The sequence below is a fragment of the Cydia strobilella genome, chromosome 5 (genome assembly GCF_947568885.1).
Source record: "Cydia strobilella chromosome 5, ilCydStro3.1, whole genome shotgun sequence".
Classification (NCBI taxonomy): domain Eukaryota; kingdom Metazoa; phylum Arthropoda; class Insecta; order Lepidoptera; family Tortricidae; genus Cydia; species Cydia strobilella.
The window spans coordinates 13130482-13149525 of record NC_086045.1 but is presented as its reverse complement, the minus strand read 5'-3'; the positions used below and the strand labels follow the sequence as shown (position 1 = coordinate 13149525).

General features: G+C 40.6%; 1 protein-coding gene across 3 annotated transcripts in view; it reads right to left on the bottom strand.

The window, feature by feature from the left end:
• Nucleotides 1-19044, bottom strand: part of LOC134741656 (hemicentin-2-like) — a 253547-nt gene that overhangs the window by 65050 nt on the left and 169453 nt on the right. For all 3 annotated transcript variants that reach the window (XM_063674516.1, XM_063674515.1, XM_063674517.1), the window contains exon 4: nt 17457-17650. In XM_063674516.1, coding sequence (XP_063530586.1) covers nt 17457-17650 — 194 coding nt within the window. The remainder of the gene's footprint in view (nt 1-17456; nt 17651-19044) is intronic.

Genomic DNA, 19044 nt, shown 5'->3' with positions numbered 1-19044 from the left:
GGCTAAATAATCAAAAATATTTAATTTTTATTTTACTTACCTAAAGTAACCGGCACAACAAAGTACGCAGTTAAACAACTGTGTAACAAATTTTGACTATCAACACGCACGTTTTGAATATGTACATGCTGTTTTCACGATTACGTTTCCATGCATAATAAGGTTAAATTACCCATAGCCCGTAGAATTACGTGATTATACTCGTAATATACCCATGTTATAATGAAGGTGATAACTTTAAAGAAAGTAAACAAGTAATAAAATTGTATAGATATTCGGTGGGGCATAGGGTGACTGCTATAGTTATTGGCCACAACATAGTAATTTTGGCATTTCCTAATAAATCTGCAGAAAAAAACAAGCCAAAAGAAGTCTTACTGTTAAGAGTGGCCCATTACTATAATAATAATAAATAATAAGGCGGGGCAGCTCGCGGCGAGCTGTTGGGGAGTAACGACCCCGCGGTCAGGGTCTCCGGCGTGTCTTCGTCAGTCAGAGTGGACTCCAAGGGGACTTGCATGACTCTCAACTCTGGCTTGCCTTCATAGGTCGTCCAGAGAGGAGTCGTTAGAGCTATATATGCTCCAGGGGTGAAAGTGAAACATGCATAAGACGCGAGTTGGCACAGTGGCTGTTATCAGCTTTTCGACATCCTTAAGCCACTCACACCGGTGTTGCTTCTGGTCTTCTTCACGACGGCAGTTTTAGGGGCCTGTCTAGTGGGCGGCAAGTCACCGCCTGCCTCGATAACTAGTGAAAACATTGTTATGACAGGTGTCTGGACGTCTTTGCAATCAATAACCCAGTCTCATCTTTCACCCAAACTTCAACCCATAGACCGGTATACTGTTCACTTTTAGTATATAATACATGGGATTATAACAAGTTGTAAAAAAATGGAAGTTTTACAGATATTTAACGATTGATCTTGTTTATATACGAGACTGATGCAAAGTAGCTCGGATGGCAAGATCAAATACCTACACCAAAGCCCAAAGCCGAAAGAGAGTGGCAGGAATCTCATAATGCAATCTCTCAGAAATACTCAAATGTGTACTTCAGTGTGTATACTTCAGTCCGACTCACGCTCGAACCTAAAGACGCGCCTCTCTCGGGCTTCGGCCCTACGCGTTGCTCAGCCTAGCCTTGGCCTTCGGCCTTCGCATCGCAATTAAGATACTTTGACCATTATTCTGTGTTTAAGCACTAATCTGCCGCAGCTCGCGTGTAGGCTTGCCGCTCATGGACGCTTCTGGTCTTGGCCTTCACATTTAAGATACTTGTGGAGTTTTAGCAAACATGCACAAGTCGGACGCTCCGGACCTGCCGGGACGTATATGTAGAGACGTTGGGCTCGGCCTTCAGTCATCGAATTCTGACACTTGGACTATTGTCCTTGGTCTAAGCACTAACCTCCCAAAGCACATCGGGACATTTCGGGACATTTCGGACCTTCGGCCCTACGCGGATCTCGGCCCTCGGGCTTAGGAATAGCTGTCTACACCACGTTTTACGTAAGCAATTGCGGCTATGTCCTTAAAAGAGCCTAACCGTATTTTTGTTCTTAAATCCGACTCACGCTTGACTGTAGATTTCTAATAGGTTTTCCTGTCATATTTAAAGGCAGGTAGGTATGCTGTAGGTAAAGAACTATTTTGCGAACCATTTTTTTTCAAAATTTTAGACCTAGTAGTTTCGGGGATGAAACGATAGGATGGTAATTTTTGCCTATTTTCTTGAATAACTTCTAAACTGTTTATCCATACTGGTTTACGCAGAAACTAGGCTATTAACGAAGTTCATTTAGCGATACGTAATATGCCCATAATACAGAGCCTGTTGTGCTTAAGTCGTGTAAGTATAGTTATGAACTGAGTTAAAATTTGTTCGATGCATACAAAGCTTGTCGTGGCTATCTCATGTAACTGAACACACACTATTTACTATTTAGCTCACTTCGTTCGAGCGCCAAAATCACGCCAAAATATCTCGGGTGAAATGGTTCACTTTCCACCCTTGGTCAACAAGCTACTATTGTTGGTAGGTAGACATTGGGAAAAATACGATTTAGACTTGTTACGCGTATCTCATGTTATAGGTATTTCAAGTTAAAGGACATAGGCATGACACGGCAGTGCCACGTTGACCATGCAGTGATCTATATTGTGACGGCCATGTGTAAAGTTCACTACTAATGCCCGTAGTTAATTTAATTCAATGTCTTTAGTTTGTCTATAAAGTAATTATAGCGTTGTTGTAACACGGACATTATACAGGGTGAATTTTAAATCGTGAATCGTAATATTTTTTTTTGAAGTCTATACATAGTTAACAATAATTTACAATGCAATAAAACCTAAATTAAGTACGTTTTTATTTTGTCCACTTTTAATTTGATTTATCCTAATTTTTAAAATCTCGTGGTCACCCTACATTCATGTTTCGCACTTGTCATGAAAATTTTAACTAGATATCCAACCTTTAGGAGGGTATTGAAGTTGGCTGGATAGAATTTTGGCACATACGTTACGTTACAGAAACATAAGATTATTTTTTTAATCGTAATCCTCAAGCGAGTACAAGAGCTGCTGCACGTCTTTTTCACGTAAGTCAACGTTACGTTTGGCAGCTGCTTAATGCATCAGGACAACATCCGTACCACTTCCAGCCAGTCCAAGATCTCTTGTTGGCTGATTACGGAAAAAGGAGGGCCATGTGCCGATGGCTATTAGAAAACCTGGACACGAACATACTATGGACTGACGAGGCAACGTTCACGAGGATCGGGCTATTTAATGTTCATAATGAGCATTGGTGGAGTGGAAGAAATCCTCACGTTACGAGAAGAGACGCCTATCAAGTAAGGTTCAGTCTTAACGTGTGGGCAGGTATTCTGAATGATGCACTGATTTGACCATATTTCATTCAAGGACGATTGAATGGACAAAACTATCTTTAATTTTTGATAAATGTGGTACCAGATTTGCTAAGAGAAGTACCGGAAGAGTACTTGATTAATTTGCATTATCAGCACGACGGAGCCCCGGCTCATTAGATATCCAACCTTTAGGAGGGTATTGAAGTTGGCTGGATAGAATTTTGGCACGTATTGTCAATAATTTAAACATAGTCGACATTGTCAACATAAGTATTTAAATCGTATTTACTCATAAAATAATTTAGTTTTATTACGATTAATGGTATGAAAATGCCTCCATCGTATCCGTACACGAACATACAAAGGTTTGATATGGTATCTTGGTACGCTCAGACTGGCAGAATTGGTCAAACGCAAGAACTATTCGGAAGAAGGTATCCTGAGTCGCCGGTACCGAGACAAATTTTAATTATGAGGATGGTGCAAAACCTACGAGATTATGGCCAATTTACTGTGCCTATGCACGCTCAGGCTCGCGGTCGACCACGATTTCATCTGGATAGGCTGTACAGAAACATAAGATTATTTTTTAATCGTAATCCTCAAGCGAGTACAAGAGCTGCTGCACGTCTTTTTCACGTAAGTCAACGTTACGTTTGGCAGCTGCTTAATGCATCAGGACAACATCCGTACCACTTCCAGCCAGTCCAAGATCTCTTGTTGGCTGATTACGGAAAAAGGAGGGCCATGTGCCGATGGCTATTAGAAAACCTGGACACGAACATACTATGGACTGACGAGGCAACGTTCACGAGGATCGGGCTATTTAATGTTCATAATGAGCATTGGTGGAGTGGAAGAAATCCTCACGTTACGAGAAGAGACGCCTATCAAGTAAGGTTCAGTCTTAACGTGTGGGCAGGTATTCTGAATGATGCATTGATTTGACCATATTTCATTCAAGGACGATTGAATGGACAAAACTATCTCCAATTTTTGATAAATGTGGTACCAGATTTGCTAAGAGAAGTACCGGAAGAGTACTTGATTAATTTGCATTATCAGCACGACGGAGCCCCGGCTCATTAGATATCCAACCTTTAGGAGGGTATTGAAGTTGGCTGGATAGAATTTTGGCACGTATTGTCAATAATTTAAACATAGTCGACATTGTCAACATAAGTATTTAAATCGTATTTACTCATAAAATAATTTAGTTTTATTACGATTAATGGTATGAAAATGCCTCCATCGTATCCGTACACGAACATACAAAGGTTTGATATGGTATCTTGGTACGCTCAGACTGGCAGAATTGGTCAAACGCAAGAACTATTCGGAAGAAGGTATCCTGAGTCGCCGGTACCGAGACAAATTTTAATTATGAGGATGGTGCAAAACCTACGAGATTATGGCCAATTTACTGTGCCTATGCACGCTCAGGCTCGCGGTCGACCACGATTTCATCTGGATAGGCTGTACAGAAACATAAGATTATTTTTTAATCGTAATCCTCAAGCGAGTACAAGAGCTGCTGCACGTCTTTTTCACGTAAGTCAACGTTACGTTTGGCAGCTGCTTAATGCATCAGGACAACATCCGTACCACTTCCAGCCAGTCCAAGATCTCTTGTTGGCTGATTACGGAAAAAGGAGGGCCATGTGCCGATGGCTATTAGAAAACCTGGACACGAACATACTATGGACTGACGAGGCAACGTTCACGAGGATCGGGCTATTTAATGTTCATAATGAGCATTGGTGGAGTGGAAGAAATCCTCACGTTACGAGAAGAGACGCCTATCAAGTAAGGTTCAGTCTTAACGTGTGGGCAGGTATTCTGAATGATGCATTGATTTGACCATATTTCATTCAAGGACGATTGAATGGACAAAACTATCTCCAATTTTTGATAAATGTGGTACCAGATTTGCTAAGAGAAGTACCGGAAGAGTACTTGATTAATTTGCATTATCAGCACGACGGAGCCCCGGCTCATTTCCACCGCGAAGTTCGAGCTCACCTGGACAGAGAGCACCCACGCCGCTGGATCGGACGAATCGGGCCTATCTTATGGCCACCGCGAAGTCCCGATTTGACTCCCTTAGATTTTTATCTTAGGGGAGACATCAAACGGCGAGTTTATGCACAACCGTCTGAAACTGTAGCGGAACTGCGTCAAAAAATCGAAAGAGCTTTTGAGGCAGTAAAAGCCGACGTTTTTGTGTTAAGAAGATTAAAGAACAATCTCAGGCGACGAGCAAATTTGTGTTTGGAAGTCCAGGTCGAGCATTTCGAACATTTATTAAAATTATGTGTAAATAAATTTTTTGTTGCAATATCTGTTTCTTTTTTATGTGAGTAAACTAAAGGAAAAATTTATGAGTGTTTAATTAACAAACTGCACAATGCATTTAATGCATGATATTGATAAGGTAACCTATGCACTTAGGTAAACATTGCGTTGCAAGTCACGTGACTCGTGTAGGGTGACCAAGGCGGATGACAAGTGGGGACGCACTTTCTGTTTTTGTTCATAATTAATTAAGCGGGTCCTTAATTGTAATTAACACTAGTGCTCTGTATTAATCTTAAGTAGCTTTACCGGTAAACGTGGTTACGATTCACGATTTGAAATTCACCCTGTATTTAAATCCACCAAACAATTGAAAACTATTACATACATATCAATGACATTTCGAACATCTAGTAGGTACTTAGTAGGTACTTACGTTTAGTAGCAAATGTATAAACTCGTACTAAACACTAATCGTAGGGGCCTTATGAGATAAAAATAAATTAAAGATTGAGTGTCTTTGAGAAAGCTACTTAATTTAAGCTCAGGAGTGGACTCCTGAGCTGATTTATTTTTATCTCATAAGGCCCCTACGATTAGTGTTTAGTACGAGTTTATACATTTGCTACTAAACGTAAGTACCTACTAAGTACCTACTAGACCTCCAGGTGGGGAGAGGTGGTGGGGTGTGGAGGAGTGGTGTGTAGGAGTAATATATTTAATATGTCAGGAGTGCACCGTTGAAATTAACGCAAATAAAAATAAAAAACCGGCAGTGACTCGCGCACGAAGGGTTCCGTACCATTACGCAAAAAGCGGCAAAAAAAATCACGTTTGTTGTGCTCCACTTAAATATATATTTTATTCTGTTTTTAGTATTTGTTGTTATAGCGGCAACAGAAATACATCATCTGTGAAAATTTCAACTGTCTAGCTATCACGGTTCATGAGATACAGTCTGGTGACAGACAGACAGACAGACAGCGGAGTCTTAGTAAGAGGGTCCCGTTTTTACCCTTTGGGTACGGAACCCTAAAAACGGTCTGCATAAGTGCAACCTTATATTTGGTCTTAAAATTGTCGGAACCGTTAGGTATAAACTCGACTATGCCTTGATTTGCTTTGACCCTCGAATTTTTAGGACCCTAGTTACGTAACTATAGAAATAAATGCTGCTATTAAAATATTCATACGTTTTAGTTAGAGTGTTCACTCACTCGCCATCAACGGCCAGCGCTTTTGATTCTGTCTACAGAGACAGAGAAGAGTAGAGACTCGTGTTTCCTACTGGTATTACGTGACCAAAGTGCGAAAGCAGCCGGTGTAGGCAAATGGTAAACAGGCGTGTTTAATACCACAACAATATAGCAGAACAGTAACACCTATTAATAGATACGGTAGGTACCCATAAGTTTCATGTAATCTATCAGATTATCCACGACGGTTAATGAAGACGGTGTGTGAATTACAAACATAGGTACTTACTCACGTAATTACCAACTACAATGTATTGGTCAAATAGGGAGATAAAATTAAATACCTACCAGGACAGCACGGACGTCAAAAAGCCTTATTTATGAATTTTAAATATTGTATATATACATATAGGAATAAAATTACACGTGCTGTGGGTGAGGAGAACCTGAATAATCCGTCCAACTTTAGCCATAAACATGACGAGCGGTGCTCCTAATTGACAACATTTAAAATTTTGAATTGTAGCTAAATGAAAACTATTTAGGTAATCAAGTACATTTATTTAAGAATTAAAACATATCTAGACACGCGGTATCGTGACAAGCCAAGTTCAAAGGAAAAGAAGAGAACTGGCGACGAAGCGGCCGTGTGCAACGAACCATTTAGAGCCACTTTTGACCCCTACTTTACTCAAAATCATTTAAAGATAAACATATGAAATTTGGTTCATTTATTAAGACCCTAACTAGAACCCAAAATTTCATGTATATAGCTCAAACGGTTATTTAGATACAAACATCTAAAAATCGGGATTATTCTCACTGACTGACTTAGGTACTAACGGCCTCACCTAACATCAAAAACCTAACCCACTTCCAGATGAACTCGCAAGTTGAAATTTGGCATCCAGCTGGGTAACTGCGTTGTTATGAAACTGAGGTAAAGAAACAGATTTTTTTAACGATTTGTATTATTTTCAAAAAAAAAAAAACAGTTTTTATTTACACAATAAATTTTAGTTTCGAAATCAACTACCTATGAATCCCATGGTGAATACTAATAATTCTGTACAAAAAGTAATGATATCCCATCAAAAACATTAATGTGAAATGAGAGCCAAGTTCAAATAATTAAGAATATGGATGCCAAGTTCTAGTTCGCTTGGGATATAATTAAAGTTCAGGATTTGTCTTTGCTAGTTTTTATACCAACAAACTACATTTTACGAAAGGAACATTGACATATATAATATAGCGTGTACGTAAAAACTAGCAAAGTCAAATCCTGAACTTTAATTACCTACCCAGGTACCTTTGACTTTAATTATATTTAAACATGACTGTGGAAGGCGACATTACCAAAGTAAGATATAATTGTTTATTGTATCGATTATAATCTATCTAATGTAACCTGGTAATGAGCATCAATGTCAGCGTCAACAATAGGTACATCGGGTAGGTACAGTCGCCATCAGATATATCGTAGCGGCCAAGGTGCTCACAAATATCTGATCACGCCTCTATTTGTCAAGGCGCTAGAGTGCGTGTTCAGATATTTTTGAGCGCCTCGGCCGCTCCGATATATCTGATGGCGACGGTACGTAACTGCACATTGAATTTAATATTATATCAATATTGTTGAATCAGTATTGAACTAGTGAAATAGCAACCAAATACCCTACCTCATTATCTAGCGGTAAATAAAGCGTAAGCTTTAATGCTGATTTAGTAGTTGAATGTTATTTACATGACTGAATAGGAGTTTGTTAATAGGAAATATTTGGCTTTGAAGTATTGTAACTATAATAATATCCATGAAACCGATTGCTTGTATAATAGTTATACCGTAAGTAGTTATATTTAAAACGCTTTAGCAACTACCATTTCAGGAATCACGAGGGCGCTTTTGGAGATAAAAAAATAAAACATTAAACAAAAAAAGTTTCCTTTTTTTTCTATAGGCAAAAGAAAATGTTTCGAGTTTTGTCCAGAGCCACAGTTTTCGCCAGAATGAGGCAGTTTTCAATAGTCGTATTTAATGTAAGTACCTACGTAATGTAATTGTAATGTAATTTATTAATAACATTATGTTCAGGCGTAGGGATGTAATGTAGTGCAATCAGTCAACGCAGGGCAGCTCGTGGCGAGGTATCTACTGTTTAAAAAAAACTCACGTTCCAACGGTTCCGTACATAATACAATTTTTAACAACGTGTATTTTTTTTTATGTGAAACGTGAGTTACGTGTGGAAAATGTTAGAACAGTAATTAAGTCCGACTCACGCTTGACTGCAGATTTCTAATAGGTTTTCCTGTCATCTATAGGTATAGAAATATTTTGTTTATTTATTTTTTTCAAAATTTTAGACAGTAGTTTCGGAAATAAAGGGGTGGGGGAAATATAACGTTCTTGCTACTTTCTTAAATAACTTCTAAGCTATTTATTTTAAAATTACAAAAACATGATATTTGAGATTATCAAATTGAGCTCTTTCATTAAATATGTAACACGATATAGTTTGAAAAATTTCATTATTTAATTTTCTCATTTAAAAGTGGCCCTCATGTTTAAAATTAATTTGTTCACGTTACATGCCCGTCTTCTGGTCACAAACTTACATGTGTACCAAATTTCAACTTAATTAGTCTAGTAGTTTTGGAGAAAATAGGCGGACGGACACACGGACTCACGAGTGATCCTATAAGGGTTCCGTTTTTTTCCTTTTGAGGTATGGAACCCTAAAAAATCGTATACTTACCTAATACAGTGGTACCTCCATAACACAAATCATACAAGGAAAACGTTCGTGTTAACGAGTTTTCGTCTTATGAAGAGTGTCGACTCAGAGAGGTTTTTATACATTTCTGTTTCGTACGGATCCCTAAAATTAGTGCGCTCACTATCATTAACAGCTGTCATTAACTATCTTTAAACTTTTAAGTCGGTAAACAACTCTCTTATACCATTATTGTAAACATGTAAGTGGCAATAAAGAGCTGGTGTAGACTTCAATATATCTTCAGATGTTAAAAGAGTCCAACTTAAAGGCTAAAGCTATAGCGCCATTTTTTGGTGTCTAAGTGCAGAATAGAAATTATCCATTACCTAAAATTCATATTTTAATCACTCTAGTACTTACACTATTAGTACTGTACTAAAATCATGGAATAACCTAAATTGTATTTTTTTTTTCATAAAATAAATACGACGGAACACATATTATAGAATAATTGACTTAGGTATATACGCATCGGATAACAGGCCCTTTAATTATTTGTTAATAATGTATATAGTAATTCACAGTGTAATTATTTTCGAAACCATATATCCACGCATGTACAAGTTATATAAATAGTCCCAAATTCACTTATGCGCATCCGCCATTAGATATTTCATTCTATGTTGTTGTCTACATTTAAGATCCAACAGGCATGACGAATAACACAGAAAAAGAAACAGATGTAATCTAAAGATTTAAAAGCAAAGGCATATAATGTGTAATTATCTCCTCGAGTGTCACAGATCTGATGTCGATAAGAAACCCGGATGTACCGCCTAAAGCCGAAAGTATCGTTTATCTAGAGCTACCCTACAACTCAGACAGTTTGTAGTCACCTATATGCAACCTATTTAGCTCTTAAAGAATTAATTACCACTATTGTAGCTCAACTATACCGCTCATATGTCTCTTTTTTTATCCGCTAACCCTACTGTAGCACTGTTATAAATCTTTAGGTGATAAAATTTGTGCCCAATCATCATCATCATCATCATGTCAGCGGATAGACGTCCACTGCTGGACATAGGCCTCCCCCAAGGCTCGCCACTCCGACCGATCCTGTGCCGCTCGCAACCACCGAATTCCCGCGACCTTCACCAGGTCGTCGCTCCATCTTGTTGGAGGCCTACCGGCAGTTCGTCTTCCGGTACGCGGACGCCACTCCAGAACCATCCGGCCCCACCGGCCATCAGTTCTGCGAGCAATGTGCCCCGCCCACTGCCACTTAAGGTTTGCAATTCTGCGAGCTATGTCGGTGACCCTAGTTCTACTGCGGATATCATCATTTCTGACTCTATCACGCAGAGAAACTCCGAGCATAGCTCTCTCCATTGCCCTTTGCGTGACCTTGAGCCTTCTTATGAGGCCCATTGTTAGCGCCCACGTCTCAGATCCGTATGTCATCACTGACAACACACACTGGTCAAAGACTTTTGACTTAAGACACCGCGGCAATTTGGACGAAAAGATACTGTGGAGCTTCCCGAACGCTGCCCAACCGAGTCGGATTCGACGAGTGACCTCTTTCTCGAAGTTGGACCTACCTAACTGGACTGTTTGTCCTAGGTATACATAATCGATGATGATGATGATGATGAATAGCCGGCTATAACTCCTATTTTTAGAGCACTAAGAACACCTAAAGAGTAAATAGGCGCTTATATAAATCTCTTCTATCCCTTAAAATTAGCTCTTAATGTTACTTGGGATTTTTACCATATCCGTATCGACTACATTAAAATAGAACCCATAATTTTGAGATTTTCGTGACCATTTTGCACTTTACTTTTACTTAAGTGCCTTAAACTTAATTACATTAAACCAAACCTTGAAAAAATATTACATCACTAAAGCCGCTTTTCCGTTTTTGTATGCGGACAGCAGTCACAATTAAACGCTTGCTCAATGCAATAAAACTAATCTAGAAGCCACTAAAAACTCCAACAAAAACTCGCTATCGCAACGACCAGAAAAAGCCAAGGTGAAGCTTTATATTCTCACCTAATCTCGCCTGGTATCTGCTCTCTCCTTTTTGTGTTTTAATAAAATAATTCACCCCGAAACAGTGAGGTAACAAAAGCTATGAAAAGTCGTCGTCGTACCAGGCAATCTCGATAAAACTGGTCGGATCGTAAACTTGACCCTCCGTTATCCGGGCGAAATCAGCACGGAAATTTAAAGAACGTACACGTCGAGAGATGATTTACGTTCGGTCGCGTTCTCTGACACTAAAAATGTGGATCGAACGAAATTAAAATTTTACTGATACTTGGTATTTGGATCTGTTGGGTGGTATAAAATCATAATTCCTTAGTGCTATCCTAAATAACTAGTCTATCTGAGTAATATTCTATCGTTATAGACAATCCGATATAAATTTTTGGTCATCTATGTAGATAAATTTGTTGTAATATTCATTTGTTACCTAATTTAGTCGAAGATGCTGCAAGTAATAGTTAAAACATCATTTGTCTTGATGGTACAGAAATTGGTACTATAAGTTATTATATTGTGGTATGTTTGATATCCTCCCAGAGTGCAATGTGCATTAAAATTTAAACAAATACATATTAATTTGTTTAAATTTCGCCAAATTTCACTTCCATTCAAACTTATCGCAGTAGTTTTATTTCCCAAATAAATCTTTGTAATGGCGCGCACAGCCGCGCATTACAACACCACGCCGCCGCCACGTGACAGACAGCGGAGCTACCTATCGAGCCGCGGCAACCGATCGAGTGCCAGCCCACTCGCCCCACCCGCCGCGCGCCGGGCCGAGCGTATAAAAGCGGCGCGCGCCCATACAACAGCGTCAGTTGGGCTCACCGCCTTCCGCAGTGAGGACAGCTGATCTCCCGGTCGAGCCGGCGTGTTTTCAGACGCGTAGGCACCCGGTTCCCCTCCGACCCTTCCTGCTTCCCGTAGCCCAGTCAGAGCCGGCGTGTTTTCAGACGCGTAGGCACCTGGATTACGTAACCCGTCCTACCCTGTATCTTGGTCCGAGCCGGCGTGTTTTAGACGCGTAGGCACCCTCGATACTCCCTATCGCCCTGGTCAGAGCCGGCGTGTTTTAGACGCGTAGGCACCCTAGGCGCTCCCCCCCGATTCGCATATCCTTCCCGTCTCGCCATCCCCTTCACTCTTAGGGGATACCGTTCCCAAACCCGCGAGTAGCTTAGGGTCCGCGCCGTACCGTTACAAGAATTAGAAGCCACCCCGCGTCGTACCTAGGATACCTAGACTTAAGGAATCTTACTTTATAATAAACCGGCATAAAAGCCCGCCGATTTGTATTACAACATTACAACTGTGTTTCCTTATTCTCACTCTGCACCCTCTCTCTCCTCTGAGCTAAATAGGAAACCCTTGCTCCCGTCTGGAACAAGGGAGGTGTATGAGGTCGCGCCCGCCCCGGCGAACGTGACCCCATCACATCTGGCGCCCAACAAAAAAAACTCACGTAGGAGTCCATAAGGTATCCTGGAAGGAACCATTGCTCGAGAGAGGACAGAATAAATAAATAAATAAATATTTAACATATACCGCCCCGTGTACTCATATATTCCATACAGCCGCTACACGTAGCATCACCGCACCGAGGCAACTGGGACTGTCGCATCCCGCCCACCCGTAGAGTACACCTAGCCCGCACAGAGGTACACCAGGACCCCCGACGCTCCATCCAAGTAATAAGGTTAAAAAAAAAAAACACCGTATACCGCTGCTTACCGGTAGGTATTAGAAATGCCTACAAGTTGGATATACCGACTGAAAAAACCCGAATTAATACAAGAAGCCACGGCACGTGGCGTACCGACTGAAGACTTAACCGTAGAGGAGATACGCAAGGGCTTGGTGGAGATCCTGAAAGAGGAAGAAGCCGATAAAATGGCGGAAAACAATGCAAAGGTGATCACAAAGCTAATAAAAGAGTGGAACCTGTCATTTGAGACCACAGACGACACCGTCGAGTTCATAGAAAGGTTGGAAGAACTCATCAAGGCGAGCAAGATTAAGAAGGAAGATATATTAGCAGCATTACCACGCATCTTAAAAGGTAGGGCACTGCTCTGGTACAGAAATTACGTAGACTCATGGACCGATTGGAATCAATTCCTGCAAACATTTAAGCTGTACTACTACCCGGCCAATTATGAAGAGGATCTCATGGCCAAAATTGTCACTAGAAAGCAAGGAGACCAGGAGAGGTTTACCGACTACGTCACAGACATTCTGACGCTGATGCGTAGGTACGGAAGTCTCGACGAAGCAGCGAAGTTACACCGCATCCACGAGAATATGTTACATAGCTACAAGCTATACATCAAAAGGCAAGACTATAAGACTTTACCAGAACTATTGAAATTAGGAACCGAGTATGAAAATATAAGGACACCCACGTACGGTGCAACGACGTCGTCAGGAGCGTGGCGAGACGCCAGCGACAACAACAAATGGAGGGAGGACAAACAAGCAAGCAGCGAACAAACGACCCAAGGTAGGGACGACCGACCCCACAAAGACCAGAAACCGAAACCCGAACCGAGAGACAATACGAGCCACACAGTGCATCCGAAGTATGACCCCAAGACCAGCTGCTGGTCCTGTGGGAAACCGGGACATAATGCAGACGCCTGCAGGGGCAGACGCCAAGTGTTTTGCAGCCAGTGTGGAAGACTGGGAGTGCTAAGCAGGACATGCTGCAAGAAACCAACCTGGATAGGGCAGGAAAAGCTAGGAGCAGCCAACAGCCCACAGACGAGCGACAACCGCATATACACCGATTTACACATAATGGGAAGAAGATACCGAGGCGTAATAGACACAGGATCCACCAACTCGTACATCAACCAGCAAATATATAATGAATGTAAGAACAGCGCTTACCAGAATAAGGTAAAAACAAGAGAAGTAATACTAGCAAATGGGACCAGGACACAAACCCACAACAACTTGTTGGTCGACATAGAAGTCAAAGAGGTAAAAATCAGACACTGGCTGAGGGTGCTGCCGTCAGCGACGGACATTATAATAGGAATGGACGTCCTGAAACGACTTGGAATGTCAATAAAATGGCCAGGAGAGAGCCAAGACGAAGAAGACCCCGATGACAAAGATACCCAGAGAAAAAATCCGAAAAACGGAGAGGACAAGCAAAAAATAGACACGCCAGAAGAAAATCAGAATAGCACAACCGCCGAATCCAGTCAACAGCAGCCAACCACACAGTTAACAAAGGAACAGCACAGAATAAAACTAAAGCACACAGAACCCGTAAAACAGAGATACAATCCGCGAAATCCGAAACAGCAAGAAATAACCGACAAGCATGTGAGCGACATGCTTCAACAGGGCGTGATCGAGAGGTCACACAGCCCACATAGTTTCCCCGTGGTACCAGTGAAAATGCCATCAGGTCAGTACCGATTCCGTGCAGATTACCGCAAGGTTAACCATATAACCGAAGAAGATGCGTACCCGCTATCACAGGCACATTTCGGTAAGATTGACCAGACATCCGAAAAAGCAGCCGCAAACCGAGTCACGCGCCGAAGAAAATTCGAAAAACACAAACCACGCAGCGCGGACACGAACCGACTTCAGAAATGGAACATGGGAAACGTCAATTTAATAGAAGAAAAATAGATATAGGATGGATACCAAAAAGTAAGTTACAGATCGCCAGCCCCCTGGCACCGGCACCGTCCTCAAGACCAGACACAGAAGGCGGAAACAAGAAAAGGACGCGCAGGGCGGGCAGAAAGAGGAACGGCGGCCAACAACACGGCCATACGAGGAGGCCGCGAACGCGGCAGGCGCACCCGCCCTACGAACGTCACCGGAAAGGAAAAAGGGGGGAAACAAGAATAAATAAACAGTGAAATAATTAAATACATAGTGTAGTGAAATAATATAAAAATATAATAGAGATTACATTCAAGTACCGTAATAAGAAAAACAAATATAGTGTAGTAAAAAAAAAAAACATAATATTATAGTGTAGTATCAAAAAAAAAAACCCGTTAATAGATTAAAGTACCAAAAAAAAAACATTAAAAAAATGTGTAGAAAAAAAAAACCGTATTGTTTACATAAAATATAGTTATTAAAGAAAGAATAAGTGTAATCAAAAGTGTGACCAGTTAAACCGCAATAGATACTTAAAATAAGCATAAATAAACAAGCGACATAGTAAATAGATAGAACAATACAAGCACATAGAAATAGTAGGTTATAGACTACGTAAGTACATAGCAGTGAGTGAATTGGTAGCATTAAGTCAAGTGAACGACAATATAGTGGGAATAGTATAATAGAATAGCAATATACTTACAATAAATAAAAATAATTTTTTTTTTTTTTTAATAAATAACTTTAAAGAAAAAACAAACGACGTGGGGTCAAGCAGAGAACGTAAGCTCAAAATAAATAAACGTGTTGCAAATAGGAAGACGAATACTTAAAATAAATACAAAAATGAGAGATAAACATTTAGCATCCAGTAAATAATAATACAAATTAATAAAAAAAAAAAAAAAAAAGGTAACGCCTTTCAGCCAGCATATTCTAACGGTGATTTTTCCCTATAGGTAAAAATCTCCAGACGGGTGACGGGACTGTAATGGCGCGCACAGCCGCGCATTACAACACCACGCCGCCGCCACGTGACAGACAGCGGAGCTACCTATCGAGCCGCGGCAACCGATCGAGTGCCAGCCCACTCGCCCCACCCGCCGCGCGCCGGGCCGAGCGTATAAAAGCGGCGCGCGCCCATACAACAGCGTCAGTTGGGCTCACCGCCTTCCGCAGTGAGGACAGCTGATCTCCCGGTCGAGCCGGCGTGTTTTCAGACGCGTAGGCACCCGGTTCCCCTCCGACCCTTCCTGCTTCCCGTAGCCCAGTCAGAGCCGGCGTGTTTTCAGACGCGTAGGCACCTGGATTACGTAACCCGTCCTACCCTGTATCTTGGTCCGAGCCGGCGTGTTTTAGACGCGTAGGCACCCTCGATACTCCCTATCGCCCTGGTCAGAGCCGGCGTGTTTTAGACGCGTAGGCACCCTAGGCGCTCCCCCCCGATTCGCATATCCTTCCCGTCTCGCCATCCCCTTCACTCTTAGGGGATACCGTTCCCAAACCCGCGAGTAGCTTAGGGTCCGCGCCGTACCGTTACAAGAATTAGAAGCCACCCCGCGTCGTACCTAGGATACCTAGACTAGAAGGAATCTTACTTTATAATAAACCGGCATAAAAGCCCGCCGATTTGTATTACAACATTACAACTGTGTTTCCTTATTCTCACTCTGCACCCTCTCTCTCCTCTGAGCTAAATAGGAAACCCTTGCTCCCGTCTGGAACAAGGGAGGTGTATGAGGTCGCGCCCGCCCCGGCGAACGTGACCCCATCACATCTTTATCAAATTTACACTTCGCATTTAATTTATTTGGTCAACTTATCATTTGGCATAATTTTATTATAACATGATTATGTTCAGAAACCTTTAATTATTTTAAATTTGGTAATATGGCGGTTTACTTGTGCGTGATACAAAGCAGTTAAAAATATTTTATAACCTGCATATTTTACACGAAATCACGGACGTTACTCAACCTTCAGTAAGTTGAGTAGATGTCTTTTATCTACATGCACATAAAGAAATCAAACAAAGAGATTACAAAAAGAAATACGTACAGGTAAGTCAGGTAAGTCAAATTTGTTTATAAGTTCTGAGTTTTTTTTTTCGGAATACTTTTATTTAATTGTGTCGTGAATGAATATCCACATACATATTGTTTGTGATGAACTCAAAAACTAGTAAACGGATTTTCATGCGGTTTTCACATTTGAATTGTGTTTCTTAAGGGAGGTTTAAATGTATAGTTTGTTAAGGTTTTGTGTGAATTGGTTGAACTACCATTGCGAAGCCGGGGTGGGTCGCTAGTTAATGTATAAAAAATATTTCAAGTTATTTCCATTCCTAATTTGTACCCTGTATCTAATTTGCCGATTGATATCAAACATTGTATTGTATTCTATACAACGAAAGTGGTTTACTTAAGGTCGGTGACGTAAAATGTTTAAAACACCCATTGGATTTTATAAATGTAACGTATTATTATTGCAATGGGTCTTCGCCCTCCTTCTTGACACAACATGGAGATAAAACAATTAACATTTGATGAGATGTGTTAAAAAAGATACATAGATGAGACTCGTATTGCATATTAATCTATCACCAGTACCAAATTATTTTTAAAAAGAATCATCCGTCAATCGCCAATAACACAAAAAACGGCTAATACTACTCACCGACAACGTCGAGGGAAACTATAAAGTTTCTTGTTGGCGAAATTTGGTAGTCTACTCTGCACCGATACACGGCGCGGTCCTTTGCCTGCACATTGTGGATGCGTAAGGCAGACGACAGCCTGTTCCACCGAGCTCGATTTTTGAACGCATCTTCAATCCAGTGGCCCGTATCATCTGACGCTCGTGTGTCGAAGCTGTGGACAAATTAAGACTGTTAGAAGTTATATTAGTGTACCTTTTCTCAATAATATTATCAATCTTACTAAATTTGTAATTTTCTTAATAAATTACAACCAAATCGAATAGAGTCTGCTTGAAAAGTGGCTGCCGCTATCTGTTGGTATTTCGTAAGAGAGCTCGCAAACTCCAAAAGTCTAAACAATTGTTGTGTTGGTTTATGCTAGATATATAATAGTTAGTTGACCACCTGTCTAACCGCAGTCAAACCATGCATTCCAGGACAATTTATATTGCCAGTAATATTTTCAGTATCCCTTCCGGAGCAGGAAGCTCACGTATGCAATTAGCACCGGACTCATAAACGACATGTAAACATTAATTATAATTTCACAGCACTGCGCGAAGATCGTAGCTCCAAACAATCTATTCACAAACGTGAATTTATAGTTGCAAACTTAAGCCCGTATCAGATACGTGGAATTGCATTCATGGCATTCCATTCCATTGTTGAGATGGTTTGAGCAATAGACTCTCTGTAGAATTTTTAGACAGCTACAAACTGCAGTTTACGTTTTTAATAAAATGTAGTTAGAAAACACTTGGTGTTTTATAGCAGAACGGGTGTTATTATGTGTGAGGCTTGTAGTTCGTTTAATGCTATACTAACTAAAAGGGCCCCTAAATCTTAAATATTGGCACAGACGAAAAATACAAGATTGATTTTATTTTATAAATACATATTTATTAACAGCACAACAGGTATAGTACTCCAAATAAAATATAAATTATGGATTTTCAGATCCAGGAATATATTATTATCCCAACAAAAACATTTCATGTAAAGTGTTGCCAAGACTAGGCACATAAAGCTATTACAATAAAAAGTTATCAGATCCCGTAGTAGGTACCAAGACTTTTACTCTGTAAGTCCTAACTTTATAAGCTCTAACTGTATAAATCCAACGTCTTTATCAAACAGTACGGCGTGGCCATTTCGTTGCTGTCATATGACAGCGACATATGTCATAATGTCATTTGTCCATAAGGACAATACCGTAAACCGTAATGACACTTTCATAATTTGAAAGACCTTTGTTACTACTTTGTACAACAAGTCCACCGAGGGAGTGTTTATGTGACTGCATCGAAACGGCTAAGCCATACTACGGCCTAGCCCAAGAACCTGGGGCTAACAATCGACAGTGGGCTCACATGGGAACCTCAGGTGTCCGGCGTTATAGACCGATAGTGGGACCATATTTTTGACCTTAAAGTTATGATAATTCTAAAGAAGGAAAAGTGATGCTTATATGGCATGGGACACGTTTTTGTTTGCATATCGAAAAAGAAAAAACTTTAATATTATAAAAACCCATTTTTGTTCCACCGCTGGTCTATTAGTCGTAGA